Source organism: Microtus ochrogaster, linkage group LG4, assembly GCF_000317375.1.
Source record: "Microtus ochrogaster isolate Prairie Vole_2 linkage group LG4, MicOch1.0, whole genome shotgun sequence".
Taxonomy (NCBI): domain Eukaryota; kingdom Metazoa; phylum Chordata; class Mammalia; order Rodentia; family Cricetidae; genus Microtus; species Microtus ochrogaster.
In genome coordinates, this window is record NC_022030.1 from 14,001,449 (window position 1) to 14,023,781 (window position 22,333).

The 22,333-nt window shown below is 39.7% G+C and overlaps 1 protein-coding gene across 4 annotated transcripts in view; it reads left to right on the plus strand.

Moving 5' to 3' along the window:
• Utrn (utrophin) overlaps nucleotides 1-22,333 on the plus strand; it is a 521,838-nt gene that overhangs the window by 234,230 nt on the left and 265,275 nt on the right. For all 4 annotated transcript variants that reach the window (XM_013351419.2, XM_026786362.1, XM_026786363.1 and 1 more), the window contains 5 exons: nucleotides 3,893-3,968; nucleotides 8,775-8,980; nucleotides 11,447-11,564; nucleotides 15,276-15,481; nucleotides 17,808-17,962. In XM_013351419.2, coding sequence (XP_013206873.1) covers nucleotides 3,893-3,968; nucleotides 8,775-8,980; nucleotides 11,447-11,564; nucleotides 15,276-15,481; nucleotides 17,808-17,962 — 761 coding nt within the window. The remainder of the gene's footprint in view (nucleotides 1-3,892; nucleotides 3,969-8,774; nucleotides 8,981-11,446; nucleotides 11,565-15,275; nucleotides 15,482-17,807; nucleotides 17,963-22,333) is intronic.

Genomic DNA, 22,333 nt, shown 5'->3' on the forward strand with positions numbered 1-22,333 from the left:
TGTGTGTGTGTGTCTGTGTGTGTGTGTCTGTGTGTGTGTGTGTCTGTGTGTGTGTGTGTGTGTGCATGCATCAGAGTAAGGGAGGGAGAGAGAGAGAATGAGAATGGGAATAACGTTTTTTATGGTTTTTTGAGACAGGGTTTCTTTGTAGCTTTAGAGCCTTAGAACTAGCTCCTGTAGACCAGGCTGGCCTCAGACTCAAAGAGATCCGCCTGCCTCTGCCACCTAAGAGCTGGGATTAAAGGCGTGCGCTACCACCACCCGGCTACCCAATATTCAATAAAATCAATATCAGTAAAAGTTGAGGGGACAACTTTTGGGAGTCAATTCTTCTCTTCCACTGTAGGTTCCAGGGAACTCAAGTTGTTAAACTCAGGTTGTCAGCCTTGGTGGCAAGCACCTTTCCCAGCTGAGCCCTCCTGCTGGCCCATATTTATTGGTTTTATGAGTAAAAAATCATTCTCTTGCTGCTGCTCTCAGTGTGCAGATACAGGCCCCGTATCCTTGGGTTATTCAGCTCTTTATATAATTCCATATTTCTGCACTCATCATCACATGTATACTTAAAGAATGCTTTATATTGTACACTGGATTCTTTGTGTACAATAATATCCTAGGGGATCTGTATATTATGTAGCACACCAAGTTATGAATGTCTTTTGGAACTTGGCAATAAAATGCCAGTAATTGCACTCTGAAAACAAAGACCCAAAAATAGCTTCTTGATGTCGAACATGACTTTCCCACGTCTGTTTATTTTTGGTGATTTTATTACTTCAGTATGCATTTATTATTAGGACCCATTGGAATTTAGTGACATCTGACAAAAATTACACTAAAATGGGAGTTGTTACCTTTTGTGATTACTTTGTTTTGCAGTGGAAATGATGAAATCCTAGGGTTCTTTTTATTTTGACTAGGTACCCACTGTGTCCATGAATGTGGCCTATTGAGCCATTGAGTGGATGCGTCCTGCCCTTGGCTCTCAGTCGCTTTACTCTCTTTTCAATCCTATCAAACTGGAAGTCATGGCAAATGTGTTGGCCTTCATCTTTAGTTCTGACATTTGGGTGGCAAAGGCAAGAAAAGGGTATAGTCAAAGCCAGCCTTGGTTGTATAGTAAGATCCTATCTCAAAAAGAAGAGAATCAGAAGAAAGAAGAGGAGGAACTAGAAGAAGGAAGTAGAATTATCCTATATCTAATAATCTCTCTCTCTCTCTCTCTCTCTCTCTCTCTCTCTCTCTCTCTGCCTATCTATCTATCTATCTATCTATCTATCTATCTATCTATCTATCTATCTATCCATCTATGCCTTATAGGCCCAGTCTCTGTGATTAGGAGTTATTGCCCAGGAGGTCCCTTTGTTATCTGCATCTCTGGCCTGAACATTTCTGTGTACTCTACACTTGTATGTTCAGTGGCCTGTTCTATGTCTCTGCTTGGGTTATCTAAGAGGTGTTGCAAAACTTAAATTGAACTCCTGGTTTCTACTTTACTCATGGACCTTAGGACATAACTCATCCCTCAGTTAATGATATGTCATAATTTTTGCTGAAATCAGAAATGCTGAGTCATTATTACAGCACATAAATTATATATGTAAATTATATATGTATATTATATCTCAGTAAACTCAGTAAAGAGACAGCTCTTCCCTTTCTTGCTCTCTCTTTCTCTCTCTCTGAAGCCACTGTCATCTGCTTCTTCCATGTACTGGATGGATGGATGGATGGATGGATGGATGGATGGATGGATGGATGGGTTGAAGGATAGGTAGATGGCTACATGTGATAAGGCCAATGAGGAGAAAATTTTGATCTCTAGATGTTGATTGGCCATGAATGTCTCTGCACAATTGTTTCAGCTTTCCTTATATTGGGAAAAAATAGCATTTTTTTTATATTGATACTGACTTGTCCTAAGCAATCATCATCTCTGGAAAAGCTCTCCTCCGGGTCTTTTCTGCTACCCTTCCTCAGCATCATTTCAGCAAAGTAACCGAAGCTTTGTTAAGATATGTGAGACCGACCCAGTAACTCCCCAGAACGATGTCCGCTAACGATTTTCCGTCTTCCTGGGAGTAAAGCTGATGTCTTACTGTGATTTATAAGGCTACTCATAGGCTGCCTTGCTGTTACCTCTGACTTTATCAGATGCTCTCTTTCTTGCCCTCGTCACCAGACAGATTGGCTCCTGTGTCACTTGCTGAATCCATCTGTATGTATTCAACCAGGGCATTCATTTTTATTGAATGCAGAATATGTTGGTTGGTATTGGAGAGAAAAGGATATGGCGGTCAGTTTGAGAGTACGGTGCTAGACAACACTGAAGCTTCATACTGCAGGAATTGAATTAATATAGATTTTAATATTGCCCACTTTGTAGAATTATGGCATGCAAGACAAAGCAGTGCTTACTGTGTGGGGAATCTAAAACATGTTAGGAACCCCTATTCTGAAATATTTCATTTATTTGATTCTGTTATATACCTAGTGGGTCTTTGCCACATCCCTAGTTCATGTAAGGAGCCATTTTAAGAATGAGGAGCATAGGAAAAATGATATTGCTTATCACCTAGTGGGTTTGTCATGGATAAGACAAAGAAACCAAAAATTAAAGCTTTGAAGCTAGGAATTTATAAGGACACTTAGCACACTTCAGGGTAGCCAAGGAAGGCTTATGTGGAGATCAGATCTTCTCTAGGCTAACTTATAAAAGATGAGTAAGCACTGCTCAGGTGAGGGGTGAAGGAATGGACTTTGAAGGGGGGGAAACACAGAAAGTGGGAGGGTCTAGAACAGCCACTATGAAGTGCATATGTGTCCTCAAAGGATATACAGTAGACACCTGAGTGATAACTCTAGAGACCAGATCCTGTACATTGACCATGTCTGGTACTCAATGGAATTTGAGCTCTGTCTTGAGAATTCTCCACTTTGAGGGAAAAGGATATCTATTGTTTTTGAAAGATTCCCTAGCTATCCTGCAGGGAAGGATGGAGCCATCCTAAGAATCGATACAGACAGATCAGGAAGGGTCTCGAGAACTGCTTACGAAGACCATTTCAGGCAAGATAGAGACTATGAACTGAGATTTGGATGTGTTTGCTCATTTACTTGACAGAGAACTGAATGGAAGTGATATATTATTGGGGGAAGGGTCCTTAGCCTCTGAAAATTCTGTAGGAAATGAAGAGTGAGATGCCATTTGATGGGTGAACAGAAAACTGAATTTAAGAAGGAAACTTAGAGACATAGGGAGAAAGTCAGACTTATAGATGTGTGGCTAGAGCTTACTCTCCCATCTGCCAGTTCCTGAATAACCACTCCGCGGCTTCATATTAATTCCAAACTGTTTGGCCAATGGCCCAGGCTTATTCCTAACTAGCTTTTACCTCTTAAATTAGCCCATTTCTATTAATCTATGTATTGCCACAGTGGTGGTCATGTTGTTACCTCAAATCTTGCTTCTTTGATGTCTCTTGGACCCTGTCTTCTTTCTCCCTGTCTCTCTGTTTGAACTCCCCACCCTAGGTATATGCTACCCTGTGATAAATCAAAATGGCTTCTTTATTAACCAATGGTAATAAAAAGTATTCCCAGCATACAGAGGGGCATCCTACATCACAGATGTTTACAGGAATTTAGTTGCAAGGAAAGTAGACAACTTCAGTGGTGCGAATGGGTCACAGTTAAGCATTGGTTGGCATTCTTGAACTTAAAGTCCGGGAAGGTAAGGGCTCCAATAAGATTACAGTGTACAACGAAGATGGAGATGCAAGCTTAGGTGTTAACCAAGAGAAAGCTGACTGAGCTATCATTTAGAAGAGTGGCTGTCTTTTGAACATACAATCATCTTTATTTTCTCTCTGTGCTTGACTTGATGCTACAGATATGCAGAGAAGTGCCTAGCATACTGAAGACACGCACCCATGATCCCTGCTCTGCCTCACAGACAAAGATTACTGGTAAGATATCATTTATTCTTTAGGGATTATTTTTATCAGCATGGATTTACAGGATGAGATTACTGTTAGAATAATGCTGGGGGTGGGGGAAGTTATGCAATTGCTGTTCATAATCTGAATTCATACTGTTTGGAATGCTCAGTGTTGAAGAGATTTTTCATTCCCTGAAACAAGAAATACCCGGATGGTCATGCATCCAGCTCAATGAAAGAGAGGGGCTAGGTGGAAAATATTAAGTTAATTTAACGGAGAGATGCAGCAGTCATCAGATATAACCTGCCACAATGACATACGTGTAGTGTGCTTAATTTGTCCCTGATCATGGGGTGGGGTTTTGAAAGCTCCAACTCCCAGGAAATCATGCACTAGCAAACATTATTCCCTTAGATATGGAGAACATTGTGTGTTTTCTCATAATTTCTGCTTCTTTCCTTCTATCTCTGTCCCAAGTAGATCACGTAGCCACTGTCTCTGCTGCCTTGTAGACTCTCCGAACCGCCTTGCTGTCCTTGCCCTCTGTGAGTCTCAGGACAGATTTCAGATGCGGTTAACCCTGGCCACCCAGTTCTCGTTGCCAGTTGCTCCTGGAGATTTTCTTACCTTTGTTCCTTGCTTCACACATCCCTCCCCCGCTTTCCCACCAACTCCATGGCCCACCTGCTGCCTCCTGCCTGTGGTCAACTTTCCATCTCTTCCTCTTCCACCTCCTCTTTCTCCTTTTCTCTTTTGTTTTCTGAGAATCCAAAACATATGTACTCCCTTCTTCATGTCGAGACTTGTGTACGACTCAGGGTGGATTCTTTATTGCTGACTGTCCCCAGCACCTTGCATTAGAAATCCCCGTGGCCCAATTGATTTTCTTGATTCATATCTAAAACCCTTGAACTGACATTTTGCTGATTCAAAAAAAAAATATGCAGCTTTAATTCCAGGAACACAAAGAAAAAATTTCCTGCACGGTATGCAGCTGTAAAGCTTTATCTTTTTAAAAAAGCATCATTACGACAGACGAGCAGGGAAGCTGTATATATGCTTAGCTGTATAAAAGACCGGCAGTAAAACCTCTTTACAGCAGGCTTGTTTTCCTTAGGACAGTCATCCTCGGAACAGATATGTGATCTGAAGCCAATCTCAATGTGACTTTCCTTCTACACAATACTTTTTGCTTTTTAAAAATTCTATAGCTTTCAAATGATGTGTCTGTGTGTGTTTCTGTGTTATGTGTGTGTGTGGGTAAAGGTGCCTGAAGAGTCCAGAAGGGGCTGGATTCTCTGGAGCTGGAACTTCTGGCCATTGTGAACTTTCCCTGGTAGATGCTGAAACTGAGCTTGGCTCTTCTGCAAGAGCAATATGTGCTCTTAACTGATGAGCCATCTCTCCAGTGCCTACTCAATGTTTTAGCTAAGTGTTTTTTTTTCTAAAATCATACTACAAGTAAAATGAACTGTTTTTAAAATAAATAATTCAAGAACTTCCAGTTCATTGACAGTGTTGTGCAAGCTCCTCCTCTATGCAGCTCCAAAATATTTTCTTTATTCTGAAGTTAGAGTTCTTGGTCCCTGAGCAGCTTCTCGACCCCTCCCCATCAACTCTCAGCCTCTGGTATCCATCAGTGTGCATGCCATTTCCATGGATTGGTCCATCTTGAATATCTTATGTAAATGGAATGACATTAGGTTTCTTTTATTTAGGATAAGAAATTTCAAAATTGTTGGTTATCAATATGCTTAAAAATAGCAATAATAAATCTGTTATGCTTCAACAAAACATAGTTTTAAAATATCAACATCAACTATGTTTGGAAGTAAGATGAAAATTAAGAAATCGACATTGCTTCCCTTTTATAATCTCCTAAGCATCTGGTTCTGCAGATGACAGCTAGGTTCTCATTTATGTTTCTGGGTTTGGTCTGTAGTGATGATGTAAACCCTAACCACGGTGATGCGCCATTGTGTGCCTGGCAGAGCAATTAAAGCAAATGAGTGTGGCGGCAGTGGCAGCAGTGGTGGTGGTAGTGGTTGTTATATCTTGTAAAAGGCATAAAAAGGCCAGATCTTTTCAACTGTCCATTTCTAGCCTGTGACCTGCCTACTTTGTTGGTCTGTGACTACAAAGTATTTTGGTTTTGGTTTAATTTGTACTTTCTCAATTTTCATGTTGAACTGCTTTTCTTGTTACTCTGTAGTGGGTTATCTGCTGCCTTGTCCAGGACTTCAAAGCGTGAAAACGTTTTGTTTACTAATTAATTTTGTGTGCATAGCAAATGCCTTCTCTCTTAGTCTTTGAGAGATTTTTTTAATTTAAATTTAAATTTTATGTGCATTGCTGTTTTTTCTGCATGTATGTCTGTGTAAGGATGCCGGATCTCCTGGAACTGGAGTTACAGACAGTTGTGAACTGCCTTGTCGGTGCTGGGAATTGGACCTGGGTTCTCTGGAAGAGCAATCAGTGCTCTTAACCACTGAGCAATCTCTCCAGTTCCCAGAGAGTTTAAAATACCTCTTTGTTGTGCTTGTCTCAGAATTTTAGATCTTTAATAGTATATTAATACTTTTAGTAGCTTTCCCTGTCTTTTGTGTGTGTGTGTGCGCGCGCATGCTCACGCATGTGCCGGAATCAAATATATTCTTTTGCATCTTAATTCCTTGATTTCAGTGCAACTGATTTCCCTTTATGCACATGAAGTTAAATTCTATCACATCCTTTCCCCGTGCTAGCTATCAAGTTGCACTGTTTGATGAACAATAAGTTCTTCAGCACGCTTCTGGAATGTTGTCACTTCCAAGGTCAGGTCTCTTTGTCCCGTGTGCCCTGTGGCTCTTTAATCTTGTTCATTCATTGAATTTTTGAGTTTATTATATAGGGAGGTGGTTACCATTGGTCAAAAGTACAACTAAATCGCTGGCAGGTCATATTTCCTTGCACAAATATTTCTTTTAAGACTTAGTGTGTGTGTGTGTGTGTGTGTGTGTGTATATCTTTCTTATGGCACAACTAGACATTTGCATCTATGATTTTGCCAAGCTGCATATGTACCAGTTAGGGTTTTATTAGAATTGTACTGAATTTGAAGTAGGTTCAGGATAGATGTAGGTATTATTTTAACTACATCTCATATTGACACTAGAGCAATGTAACTGTTAACTTCTCTTCATTAAGAAACAAAAGCAAGCGATTGGAGAGATGGCTTAGTGGTTAAGAACACTGACTGTTTTTCCAGAGGATCTGGGTTCAATTCCCACCACCTTCATGGCAGCTTACAACTGTCAGTAACCCAGTTCTTGGGGTATCTGATGGTCTCTTCTGGCTTCTGTGCACATCAGGCACACAAAATGATGCATAGACATGTATCCAGGTAAAACATCCATACACATGTCAAAATATTCATACACATGAACAAAAAGCAAAAATCCTAAAACAAAGAGTAAGAGTCATTTATCAAATCTTTGGAGGAGACAAGCAGTTCATACTTGACTTTTGGGAGGCTGTGTGAGATCATGCTGCAAGTAACAGTGCTTCCTATGAAATGTGAGAGCCTAGAAGCCACCCTGGCACCTCCGCACACACAGACAACAATAGTAAATAAAAATAAAAAAGTCCTAAGAGGATTGCCCTCCCCACCATGACCTTGTTTTCATATGGTGGCTAAGATTTAAGTATTTACAAAGCAGGAGTTAGGGAGGAGGGGCAGGAGAGAGAACATACAGACCTCGGAAATAAAATCGAACTAACCAAAAGCCAGGCAATTGCATTGTTTTCATGCGGAGACAAGTGGTTATTTTTTCATCTGAATGGATAAGGAGACAGATTTAAAAACAAACAAGCCTACAGTTACTTAGTATACCACATTTGGTTCAGAAGCATAAAAATACTAATTAAAATAATGGATGCAGGTGTGCATTTGTGTGCACCAAGATGGAGCCCTGTTGATGTAGATGTAGGGTATTCAGCCAGTTGCTGGATATGTAAATTCTGTTTGGCCAGGAGTTGAAATGTTGTCTGATCCAGTAATTCTACTTTGGGAAATCTCTGCTAAGTTAGAGGATGACAATGTGGAAACACTATACATAAAACGACTTTTCTTTTAGGCCCTTTGTTAAAGTACAGATTCCGGGAGATGTCTACAGGTTCAGCTGAATGGAAGCATGTTGTAAAAGTCAGTGAACACATGCATGGATTCTCATATAGGTATTCATGTAATGGTTTGTTAAGAATGAGATAATGCAGCCCAGGTGTGGTACTGCAGGCCTTTAATTCCAGAAGGCAGGGTAAGGTGGATCTCTGAGTTTGAGGCCAACCTGGTCTACATAACGAATTCCATGCCAGCTAGAGCTACACTTTGAGACCCTGTGTCAGAGAGAGAGAGAGAGAGAGAGAGAGAGAGAGAGAGAGAGAGAGAGAGAACGAAATATGCACATGTGATAACATAAATGAAAAAGAACAAAAAGATCAAGAATAAATTGGCCTTATAATTGAATAAGATCTCTTGACCCAATGAAATCATGCTTCTAATTTTGTCATGCTTTGTGTGTTTATTTGCTGGTTTGGTTTTGGGTTAGTATTGATCATATGTGCATTATTGATGGCCTGGAACTCTGTGAGGCTCTATGTTGTATTGGATGTATGGCTGTCAAATAAATACACGTGGTTATTTCAAGCCATGGCATTTCAACATGAAAAACAAGAGCTTCTTAGAGAAACAAAATTTGACTTAAATACACACACACACGTATGCATGCCAGAGCTTACATATCACAGTCATCACAGCCTGTTGACTATTTCTGTTTCGTTACATCCTTATTTCAGCTCACCCCAATGTCCAAAAGGTGGTGCTAGTATCATCTGCTTCGGATATGCCTCTGCGAGCCCCAGAGATCTCAGTTCCCGCTGATCTGGATAAAACCATCACAGAGCTGGCCGACTGGCTGGTATTGATCGACCAAATGCTGAAGTCCAACATTGTCACTGTGGGAGACGTGGCAGAGATCAATAAGACAGTTTCCCGGATGAAAGTAGGTGCAGAATGGAAAGGCTTGCCAAGGCAATCCCCCTCACCTTGGATCTCATTTGTTTATCCTAAATTCTGAGGAAAGGAGTTTTAAAATATTCCTTCTCTGTCAGGCAGGGCCAAAGAAAAGACTTTTCTTCTCTTAGCTCATGTTGTTCAAACAGAACTGAGGACTAGGTGTAAAACTCCAATACTGTTGCCATACAGCTGGGCGTAGCTTATCTGTAAACTGTTCTTCCATTTAATGCCCAGTATAGTATAGGATAATTTCTAAAAGTATGTTTTTCTTTCTGATTTTATAATAAGTTCATTTACTTCTGACCTTAGAATGTCTTCTGACTATATATATATATATATATATATATATGATATATATATATATCTTCTTAGAAATGAATGTTTTCTAATTATGTATATTTTCATTAAGAGAAAAAATGCACAGCACATATATATGTGCATTTTTTTCTCTTAATGAACATTGTCCACCAAGCAGCAACTTGGAAAATTTTTTTTCCATATTTAGTATATTATCTTTATAGAGCAACACTGAAAGAAATATTCTAAGTAGAAATACACAATAAAATAATAGCTATTCCTAACGTCTACTAAGTGCTTAACGTGGGATGAACATTTTCCTATTTTCGCATGTTTTATCTCATAACAACTTGGTGACATCGGCACTGATTTATTCCCATGTTTCCAAGAGCTCCACGTGTCTAAGACTGTGGTTCTCGACATGTGGGTTGCGACCCCTCTATCTTTCACAGTGGTCGCATATCAGATATCTTGTGTATCATTTATTTACATCAAGATTCATCATAGTAGCTAAATGGCAATTATGAAGAAACAACAGTAATAATTTTATGGTTGGGTTGTAACCGCAGCATGAAGAACTGTGTTAAAGAGTTTGCAGCATCAGAAAGTTGCTAACCTTTGCTATAAGAGGTCACGGAGGTAAGCACATCAAACAGACATGTTTCTCTGGCAAAGAAGTTTCTAGTAAGTGTCACAAGGGTTGTCAGCCACCTGTTAGAGGAGACGGGCTGAGGAGTGGGTGGGATGCTTCAATAGCCATGCGTTGGAGGTGGGCTTTTGAGGTAAAATGTGAATGCCGTTGTGCATCGCAGACAGACAGCTTGAGTTTGATAGGGAACTTTATCAATGTTTTGTGCAAAAGTTTTTTTTTTTCCTTTTCTTTTTTCTTGGAAGTGATGCTTTGGAAAAGCAACTTAATTCTTTGAGGAGGGGCTCGCAAAGCTGCGTAAAGCCCTGTGGACTCTAAGAGTCTATAAGCAGCTGGCAAGCATCACTCCCCATTTCTTTTTGTTTTCTGAATTGTGGCTGGGAGCCGCTGATAACAATGCTTTGCTTTAGTAGAAGGTGAGGATGGATGGCAGGCAAGAGATGCTTAAATCAAGGGAAAGAGCCCTTTGTGAGGGGCTGAGATGCTGCTGCTTCCCAACAGAGGAAATGGAAAGGAGGAAAGTGGAGCACAAATGATTGTTTGAGTAACTTAGTTTTGAGTTTGTCGTGCCGTGGGAAGGAAGTCGGCAGCCTTCGTAGAATCAAGCCCTGGGATCTAGAAGTGAAGCTTGAGTCATTACTTTGGGAGTGCGTGTCCCTGGAGGAGCGAGTGAGACCTACAGAATTAGTGAGCTCATAGCAAGATGGCTGGGCAAATCCTCTCACTTGCTGTTTGTACTGCCAGCTGTGTTTTCTAATCTTTATGGTATTTATTTGCTCTATAATTAAAATGGACTCTTCCTGGAATTCTGAGTCCCTGTCTTATTTATCAACTAAGGCACATAGTCCATGAAGAAGGGGTGGCTCATTTTATAGTTGATTCATTTGCAGTTACTGTAACTATTGCTTTTCTAATATGCCGCCTTCATCTTTATAGGGCAGTGGTTCTCAACCTTCCCAGTGATGAGACCCTTTAATACAGTTCCTCACGTTGTGGTGACCCCAACCATAAAATTATTTTTTTGTTGCTACTTCATAACAGAATTTTGCTACTGTTATGAATCATAATATAAATGTTTTTTGAGATAGAGGTTTGCCATAGGGGTCATGACCTACAGGTTGAGAACTGCTGTTCTGGGGGGAATCCTTATGTGTATTCATATCTGATATTGAACAGGGACACAAGGAGTCAGCAGCAATAATCGCTAATGTTTTCAGAGCATTTTCAGGGAGCGTGCCTTGATTTAATTTCCTTAGAAGATGTAACTGAGCTAGGGGCAACATGGGAAGGGCGGTTTCCTCTCCTGGTTACTCTGTTGCTTCCTGGAAAATCTGAGATTTGAACTCAAGGCCTGTGACTTCAGATCAAGTGCTCTTCCTCTGATGGATTGCCGATACTTGGTTGCCTCTTAGAGAAGAAAACGTCCAACCGCTACCTCCAAACTTGTTTGCAGTTAGGGACTTGCTGTATGATGCCTTAATCCCCCTCCATCTTGTCTCTTGCCAGATCACAAAGGCTGATTTAGAACAGCGCCATCCTCAACTTGATTATGTATTTACATTGGCACAAAATTTGAAAAACAAAGCTTCCAGTTCAGATGTGAGAACAGCAATCACAGAAAAACGTAAGTTTAAAAAAAAACCCATATATTCTATAGAATATCAGCCACTCTCCTTAATGTTCACACACATCTTCAAAGATTACTCTGCTGGAGATTGTTATTTGGTAACTGATACTCTTTGTTTAGGAGGAAATAGTTCTCTCTCTTTTCATTTTTTGAAAGCCTCCACATACCTCTCTTCTGAACTCTTATACATATTTTTTTTCTCTTATGTTAGTGTTTTTTTTTTTTAAAGACATCTGCTGGAACAAAGCTAGCCAAGCTCCTAGTCACACAAATCCATTCTGCCATTTCTCTCCACTCACTGAAGCTAGGTGTCACCATTTCTCCTACACTTCCTTCAGAATTCACTCCGTACATGCTTTGTTTGTGCTTGGCTTCATGTGGGGATACCGTAGTTAACAGGATAATTAAACAAGCAATAAAATGAACAAATGAAATATTTACAGAGAAATGTCCCTGTTTGAAATTAATGGTTGAGTTAAAATTCTATGTTTGTTTAGCACACAGAAGCAAGTCTGGATTCTCAGGAATGGTGTCTGGTGGCCTTCATTTTATTTTTCCTCTGTCCCTGTGCCCTGCAGATCCCTGCCCGCTCTGGGTCATGGTTCAAAGCTCCTGGCACTTCTGCCCATTGCCTTCTATTCACACTTTGTCTGCTTTGTTTCTTTGTTTCCAATTTGGTCTCTTCTCCACTGGAGAAATTACTCAGCAGCTAACATGTCACCCACTTCGTGTCTCCTGCCCACTCAGCGGTGTTCCCCAGTGGACCCCGTTTCTTCTCTTTCATTCCTGCTACAGCCTCATTCCCCATTAATCCACTGAGGATCTCTTAGCTCCATTCATTTTCTCTCCCATGCGCAGACTTGGCCTCTGGGCCTCCCATTAGGTGGACTTCAAAAACTCAGTAAATACATATGAGAATATAGACTGGGTGAGCAAAGTTGAATTTTTCTTGAGGGAAGGAAGTCAGCTGTAGGCGTGGTAGATGCTTTCTGTTTCATAATAATTGGAACAGTGTGGTTACTAAAGGAGATGATGGGAAATTTCAGTAACTCATTTCTACTCAAAGAGACACTCTGTGTCAACTTTCCTGAGTTTGTTCACTAATTGATTATGGATCTTGTACAATGGGGGATTTGGGAGAGATCTGTCCTCTCTCTCTTGGTGGGAGAGCTCTGTTCCTGGCCCTAAACCCTTTCCAGCAGCCTTCCATTTTGCTTTATGATAATCATCTTATCAGGACTTACTTTAATAGATCTTTTAAAAGACACAAATTGGACTCAGACTTACCTTTAATTTATAATTATGTTACCTCCACTTCCTGGGCTCTAGGACTGCTGGCTTCCATCACTGTGTCAAACTTTCCTAGTGTTTCTGCATGAGCCTAGGACGTTCTGCACGCTAGGAAAGTGCTTTCTTGGCTGAGCTAGAGCCCACCTCTCATTATTATTATTATTAATTATTATTATTTCCATCTTCCCTCACCCACTTATTTCTGTCTCTGATTTCTATCTCCTCCTTCTCTTTCTCCTCATCTCTCCCCCACTTTCCCTCCCTTACCCATCTAGTCTTCATCATTACTTACTGTATATAAAGAGCCCTTATCAGCTTATGTGTCATTTATAGTAACTTGTGTTCATCGTTTACAATGAATAAGAGAATTTGTTCGATACTTTATCTTGAATTTGTTCAAATTAATGAGCTGTATCAGTAATAGAATTGGCATTAAGTACTTTATGTGAGTTTTTAACTGAAAACAAGAGTATCACCATAGTTTTATCTTCCTGTTCCTTGAGTTAAAAACTTCAGCAATTTCTTTACATCATTAAAACAACGTAACATAAAACGTATCTCATTGGATAATTTTTAAAAATTATAACTCATTGAGCTGTTTAATAGAGTTTATGACAAGAAAGTCCTTTAGCCTTCTGAACAACTCTAAGCCGATAGTATGTACAACATGGAAATATGTGCATCAAATGTATGTTGGTACCTGTGGAGGACACAGTGGGGCGCTGGATCTCCTAGAAGGAGTAAGAGGTAGTGTGAGCCTCCATTTGGGTTTTGGGAACCGAACCTGAGTCTTTTGCAGGAGCAGCAACTGCCGAGCCATCACTCCAGCTCCCCGGTTGGAGTCTTGTCTTGTAGTTAAGTTTTTTTTCTAAGGCTTGATCTTCTCAGCCCTTGCGGTTGTCTCTTGTCTGGAGCATCACTGCCCCTCGTTTTTTGCCATCTATGGGCTGATATGTAGAACTTTTATTTATTGATATTTCAGCTTACCATCATGAACTTTCCCTGTAGTGACGAACCAAAAGTTTAAATTTCCGTAAATCTTTCTTTTTTTAGATCCAAGATTTAAAAATAAAAATGAAAAGAAAGGAGAGGATAGAGTAGTATTCTTGGAGAGGGAAAGGAGAGAAGGTAAGGAAAAAAGACACAGAGACAGATACAGAGGAAGCAAGAGGAGAAATAGTAGTGGGGATAGGAAGGTAAAATGCCAGGAAGAAATTTTATGACTGTGAGCTCACAGGTATGCAGAATTTGTAATTTCTTATTCTCAGTGTTTCTGTTGAGCTTGAAAATATAAAACATATTGCCTGCCAGAAAGACCTAATGCCCAAGCAGAGCAAATCTAAAAAGTGCTCTTTCCTGAGAGACTCTCCACTGCAGGCAGATGGAGACTGTGCCTCTGTGTTAAGTGTTATCGTAGAGCACCATTAGGTATCACCATTGTCAAACCAAATTATGTGACTACAGAAACCAGGGAACTGTCTTTCATTTTTATTAGTTTGGTAAATATTTTTGTTATTAGATGATTAGCACATTAATATTAATGGTATTCAAATCCCCCACCCTCCCACCCCCCAGGAATAGTTTTAGAAAAATGTCTGGATGAGGTGTCACAGGCCTGTATCAAGCTACTTGAGATACTGAGGCAGGGGAATTACAAGTTCAAGGCTGGACTAGGAGATACACGCAGGCTCTGACTTACATAGATAAAACAATTTAGAAGAGGTATAGATGTAGCCCCGTAGTAAAATTATCATTGTGTGTAAAACACCCTGGGTTGAGCCCAGCACTGAAGGAAGGAAAATTGGTGAGCTGGGCCTGGTGGCTTGTGCTAATAATCTCAGCTCTCAGGAAGCTGAGTCAGTAGAATCTCAAGTTGGAGCCAACATGGGATACAAAGCTATCTATCTATCTATCTATCTATCTATCTATCTATCTATCTATCTATCTATCTATCTTTCTTTATGTATTTTTGTATAGCATACTACAATGTATGATATGTAGTATATTAAATATATGTATATATAATACATTGTGGTGTGCTATATAAATGTATAATATGTATTATTATACATTGCACATACTTGCTGAGCCATCTTTCCAGCCTCTCTCTTGTATGTATGTATGTATATATGTATGTATGTATGTATGTATGTATGTATCTATCTATCTATCTATCTATCTATCTATCTATCTATCTATCTATCTATCTATCTATCTAGTTGAATAGCATTACTGACTATATAATATATAATAACATATACATAAAATTGTGGCAGGCACACTTTAGAGCCCCTTTAAGATGTGTTTATCACGTTGCCCTCTGTCTGTTTCTAGACCTATTCATAACAAACTTAGAACCAGTTATTTTCCTCCCCCTGAAAGTCACTTCTGAGAGTTTCCTTTTCTCCTGCTCCCCAGTGGAAAAGGTGAAGACCCAGTGGGAGAGCACACAGCATGGGGTGGAACTGAGGAGGCAGCAGCTGGAGGACATGGTGGTGGACAGCCTGCAGTGGGATGACCACAGGGAAGAGACCGAAGAGCTCATGAGAAAATATGAGGCTCGCTTCTACATGCTTCAGCAGGCCCGGCGCGATCCACTGAGCAAACAGGTTTCCGATAATCAAGTAAGACGCATTGGATAATTTTTGGTGGTGTCATTTGTTAAGATTACTTTTCTTATATTGTTAACTATATATGGCCTCCCATATTCTCCCATGTTCTCAGACATACATGTTGAGATGTATGGCGATTGAATCACAAAGTTTTTGTTCTTTAGGGAAGCTGTCTAAAGATACGGCAAACAGAAGCATGCATTTATGCAGTTAGAGTCATAATTAACATTTATAAAGGAAACCCCATTCAATGACTTTTTTTGCTGCTTACTCTGGAGATTATTTCATTTGACTACTTCTGTAGTGTGCAAGTTAGGTCATGAGTGTGGTTTCTCTAATGTCTATATTTTATCAGTAGCAGCAAGTAGTGATCAGTTTTGTGATCAACTTCATTATAGTGTTGAGAAAATTGGACAGTTGTGGTTTAAAGCGTGTCATTTAAAAATTTCTACGACAATCATCGAACATTTCTTGTGTTGGACGTGTGGTTACACTTTGGTGTAACATTGTATTTTCTCTTCAGATAGCCTCAAATGAAAATGTGTGTTTAGGAAAAACATAGTAATCTAGAAAATGCGGGAAACAAATTGAAAACCTGCAAGTAATGCTTTAAATCTCTACACAAGAGCATTTCTCATGGGTATAATTTAAAATCCAACTGGCCAACTCTATTAGTTTCTGAATTACTCTATATGCTTATGGTTCTTGTTGATTGTCCCAAAGTAATAGCAAAGCTTTTGTACATATGACGAGAGGAATCCAATTAAAACACGGTCACCAGTGTTCCCATCCTCATATCCAGAATGCACTTGGCCATCACGTCTTCAATATCCATGCCTACAGATTTTAAGCTGAATACAGTTTTTTTGTTCGCTTGCCATTATTCTGTGGACACATTATTATGACAACTAAATTACGAAGCACTGATGTTGTTTTAATAGCCAGTAGTTCTCAATCTTCCTAATGCTGTGACCCTTTAATACAGTTTCTCAAGTTATGGTGAGCCCCCAGCCATAGGATTATTTTTGTTGCTGCTTCATAACTGTAATTTTGTTACTGTTATGACTAGTGATGTAAATATCTGATATGCAACCCCCGTGAAAGGGTCATTAGACACCACCCAAAGGGGTCACAGACCACAAGGTGAGAACCACTGTTTAAAGCAATACGAGTAATTTCCAGGAGATTTGCGGTATACTGGAGAATGGGCACAGGTTTTTGTGCACACGGTATGCCGTTTCATCTAAGGGGCGTGTGTAGATTTTGTATCCACAGAGAGGGAGGGTTTGGGAGCAGTCTTTCACACTTACTGTGCACTTGTGCTCTGCTACCCGAGCGAACATGTGGATGTGTTTCTTCTGAAACCTTCAGGTGGATTTTTATTTTTATTTTTACGATTGCTACAAAAAGCATTACAGGAACGTTCAGCTGTCATTTGGATTTCATGGAAGTATCTTGATCGATTGACTCTTTCCAGGGCTGAGAAACTGTGATGGCGGCTGCTGCCTGTGGTACCCTGAGTGTCTGTAATGACATTTAGGCAAATGCCTAACAAATCTTGATCCATTCAAACTGTTGTCTTTGCAAACACTCAGAGTGATCCAGTGTAAAAGACAGGGTGATCAAAGGGTAAGAGGCAGAGTGATTCACGGTTAAGGTACGGAGTGATCCAGGGGCAAGGGACAGAGCATTTCCACCATGGAAATTGCTGACATATCTCAAAACACATATAGAACTCAGCTTATTCTAATATGATTCATGTTTTCTGAGAATCTGATATACAATAACAACAACATAAAAACTGAAACTGTCAAATGGCTTGAGGAAGACAGAATGAAGTCAAATGGTTCATCTTTTACTATCTGGTACTTTGTAACTGATTTCTGAGGCAATTTTTCTTTTAAAGATTTATTTTAATTATTTTTTAAGTATGTGTATGTGTGTGTTAGGGAGAGTGGGCATGCGGACATGAGTTTAGGTGGCTGTGGAAATCAAAAGAGAGTGTCTTCCTCCGGAAGCTGGAGTTCCAAGCAATTTTTAGCTGACCCAGTGTGGGTGCTAGGAACCAAACTTAGGTCTTCAAGAACAGTGCATGCTGAACCAGCTTTCCAACCCCTCCTCAGGCATTACCTACCTTCCTTCCTTCCTTCCTTCCGCTACTCTAGAATTAGTCTGATTCAATTCAAAATAATAATCTGGAGACTTTGTCCTCTTATTTGCTTTCTTCTTGTGATTTTTGTGTCTAAAATGTGTTAAAACTTTCCAGGAATACCAGCATTGTTTATTACTAGTTTCTGAGTGACAAGTACTAACAGCTATGTCTCAACTTACACCTTAGCTGTTGCTTCAAGAACTGGGTTCCGGTGATGGTGTCATCATGGCATTTGATAACGTCCTGCAGAAACTTCTGGAAGAATACAGTAGCGACGACACAAGGAATGTGAAAGAAACCACCGAGTACTTGAAAACATCATGGATCAATCTCAAACAAAGGTAACTTGAAAGCCTTGGCAGGAGCATGTGCATTGCTTACTTGAGAACCCAATTTCCTTGGCTTTCTCATGGAAACAGACTAAATACGCTAATTATTAGAAGTGTATTTTACTATTTTTTTCTACTTTTAAATTATGATGAACAAAGTACACATTATTATACAGTGTGTGTATTTGTATACGTTCTTGAAATCGTGCAATGCATTTTTCTTTAAATAAACCTTGCTAGTAATTTTTTAAAAATTTCTTATGCCACTTTGTATTATTTAGAATAGATTTTGCAGTTCTCTGGTATGGAACACAGGTAGTTGTAACTACTTCAGGCAGGTATTAGTATTAATTGCTACTATAATAGCATGTGATATTTTGCTGGGCCATCCTCAGATGAGGAGCAGACACCTTGATTTACCACCTGACCTCTGAAATAATCTAAGTGCAGAGTTTTGGTTAATTTATTGTCTTTTTTCCCCATCCTTGTTGTCTAGGCAGCATGCCTATAACAACCTGAAACAACACGTGCTTATAAGAGAGATTCATCTTGTAGGGTGTGAGAAAGCATAAGTAGTAGTTAGCATTTTTTCTGATTGCATGTTTATGTCCATCATCGGTTAAAAAGTATTTATTTTATACATCATACTGGCAGTGCCTGTATATAAGTGAAATTATGGTTTCCCAAACATCTTTTCTAGGCTATTACGATTTTCTGGAAATAATTTTGATATCAAACTATGCTTATTTTGCAGTGGATGAATTTGATATCAGAATGCTTTGTGATGTAGTTATTTCAATAATTTTTTGGTAACTCAACATGGAAAAACTTTTGTCTCTAGATTTATTTCTCTCTCTCTCTCTTTCTCTCTCTCTCTCTCTCTCTCTCTCTCTCTCTCTCTCTCTCTCTCTCTCTGTGTGTGTGTGTCTGTGTGTGTGTGTGTGTGTACTCATGGGTGCACTGGTGTAGAAGTCAGAGCACAATGTAGAAAAGTTGGTTCTCACAATCTACCGCATGCATTCTGAAGACTGAACTCAGGTTTTTAGGCTTGGTGCAAAGCACTGAACCCACCTAGTTGGACTTCGAGGTGTCATTTTTAGTTAGATTTTATAGTGGTTCTGCAAACTCCGTGGAGAAGATTATAAAGGAAGAGCATGAGCATGCATGTGTGTTAGGCTCTGATGGGAGAACATGAACATGTGTGTATGTTAGACTATAAGGGGACAGCAAGAGCATGCATGTGAGTTCGACTCTGAGGGAGAGCATGGGCGTGCGTGTGTGTTAGATATATACTCAGGTTCCAGATAGAGGCCTCGACAAACACACAACTTGTGAAAAGTTGAATCTGAATGGCTGTAATCTTGATATGTTTAGCAGCATAGTGTTCTTACACCATGACAAATGGTTTGGATGACCTCGTAACTAAGATGGGGAGGAAGGTGAACTGAAAACAGCAGTGAGCCGGGCGGTGGTGGCTCATGCCTTTAATCCCAGCACTCAGGAGGCAGAGGCAGGCGGATCCCTGTGAGTTCGAGGCCAGCCTGGTCTAGAAGAGCTAGTTCCAGGACAGGAACCAAAAAGCTACAGAGAAACCTGTCTCGAAAAAAAAAAAAACAGTGAGTGAGATAATCCTTGAAGCTGTTTTATCTGTGAGCAGAAATTTCATGAGTAAGAAACGTCTTTGTTTTTATTATAAACAACCTCCCCCTTCACATACACAGAAAAGTTGACCACTCACTTTGGGATGTGCAGTCTGCTTTGTTTAAGGCTTTTCTTGCCTTTACTTTGTAGATACCGTCAGACAACCCATGGCTGCAGTGAAATTAGATGGAGGAGACGATGAAAAATGAATTCTATTCCTAGGTCATCTTTCCTTCCTCAAAGTGGAGATGGCCACAGAGCCCCAGTTCTATTGTAGTTGCAAGGACTGCTTTATTCTTGTTCTATATTATTTTAGAAAGAAGAAGTCACTAATGTGTATTTAGACATGATTTAGATAATAATGGTATTTATACTGTTGGGGAAATACAGCAAAACTGTGGCTCAGAGGTTCCTTCCCTAGTGACGGCTTGGGGCTTCTATATTGAAATTCTGTGTGTTTCAAATCTTTATCCTAAATAGACATCTCTCAGGATATATAAACTGCTCCTTACTTTCTCAAACAAGGTAAGAGGTTATATTAGCCTTCCTTTGGGTTCTTGGCATTGCTATTATAAAGTCAGACTGAGAGGTTTCACAACCACTTTAGGCCAGTGTTTTTTTGACTTCTAATATTATCTCCCAGAAGCTGCTCCCCTACCCTGAAATTTTGATTAATTAGTTAATGGATTATTTCAGAGGCAGAGTCTTACTAATGTAACGAAACTTGCCGTGTAGCTCAGGCTAGGATCAAACTTGCAGTCTTCCCTCATCAGCTTTGAAGTTTTATTAACAGCGGAATATATTTCATGCACTTAAGCTTTAGAGTCAGATAGAAAAGGAGTAAATTCTCCTATCCCCGCTCTGGGGTTAGATCCACTTACCACCTCCTTTGAGAACCGGTGGGCTAACTTCACACTCCCAAGTTCAGTGAAGTCAACTGCTGTGTTTAAAGTCATGCAGAACCGACAAATGATCCTTGTTAAGACTAAAAGGTGGCAGTACTACCCATGCTCTCCATTCTGAAGCATGGGTGGAAATCTTAAGGAGTTGCCGTCTCTTGTGAGTGTCCTCCGTGGTGTTAGTGTGTAGATCAGGGTGTTCTCTCATTGTCTTTCCCTGTAGTGAGCACTACACACCAACACCACTCTCCTGTAAGTCTCCCTTAAGTCTTAAGAGACCGGAAGAGTCTTAATCAGCATTACATTGGCTGTAAACGGAAGCACAGAGATGGTAAACAGTTCCTCAGGGTCACACAGCTTGTTCAACACAGCTGGGATTAGAATTTGGGCCCTTTTGCTTATACAGCCAGGCTTTTTCTTTAGCAAGGGTTTAATTTTTCTTCTTTGTTATCAGAATGTCAGCTATTGGTAGTGAATGCTCGCTCTGTGCCCTGGCTCCTCAGATCTGTCTGTGATTCTATTTACCGCTTCTTATCTGCTCTGTGTGGAGAGAGCAGATGAGATGAAAGATATGAGAGCTTCTGTGGCTGATTTAGCAGCCTCCGGTTCAGGACCGTGCCACTCCGATGGCCCCGACAGGCTTCTGTTGTCGCTTCCTCTCCCTTCACAGCTGTATTCTGAATACATGTCATTGTCAGCAGAATTCTGCAGAGGTGAAGGGTGTTGCACTTGCATAGGCAATAATGTTAGTGACTGTAATGTGTGAAGTTTAATCTTGGCTTTCAGTGGCAATGTTTGGTATGAATTGAAACCAACCATCCACACTTAAAGGCCCTCATTCCTTTATCTTCAATGTCAAAATCCCAATAACATAAAGCTGTCCTTTGATGTGTGGGCCTTTCTTTCTTTCTTTCTTTCTTTCTTTCTTTCTTTCTTTCTTTCTTTTTTCTTTTTTGAGGATATTTCTTATAGTCTTTATGTAGCTCAGTGTGAATGGCTTCATAGAAGTATTAGTATGTTTGATTGCTTCCCTTAACCTCCCTGAAGATAATCTGTGATATAGATACATTAATATCTAATGCACAAAAATTCTTAGGTTTTTTGTTTTGCTTTGCTTTTTAATGGCAGTTCTGTAATTCTTTATTACAAATTTAGATAGTTGAAATGTGTTTGTACAAAGCTAAGTATCCCTTATCTGAAATGCTTGGGGCTAGATGTGGTTTGAATTTGGAGACATGTAGGACAGATATAGGAGATGACGCTCAAATCTAAACATGAAATTTATTGTGTTTTAAATGTTCCTTGTAAGTTGGGGAGTGTAGCATGTGTGAGGTCTTGTATCATTCCAGTACTGTAATTAATTAATAAAACTTCATATGTACCTTGTACTTGTTACCTGAAGGTAATTTATATAACGTGTTAAGTAGTTTTAAGAAATGAAACAGAATTTTCCACTGTGGCATCATGTTAGTAATCTAAATATATACATATAAATATGTCTAAATATGTATATATTTAGATTTTAAAGCATTTTAGGATTTGGTTTAGTAATAGTCAATTTTTAGCAAATTCTGGAGTGTAGAATTTGCCTAATTTGGGTCTGAATGGTGTTTATCTCTACTTTTAGACTCTGCATAGATAAAACAACATTTTTTATATATGCATATATATATATGATGTGGGAGTGTCATATATCAATCTGTTGATTTCATTGGTTTAAGCAATAAAGAAACTGCTTGGTCTCATAGGTTAAAACATAGATGGGAGGAGTAAACAGAGCAGAATGCTGGGAGGAAGAGGAAGTGAGGTCAGACTCAACAGCTCTGCTCTCGGGGGGCAGATG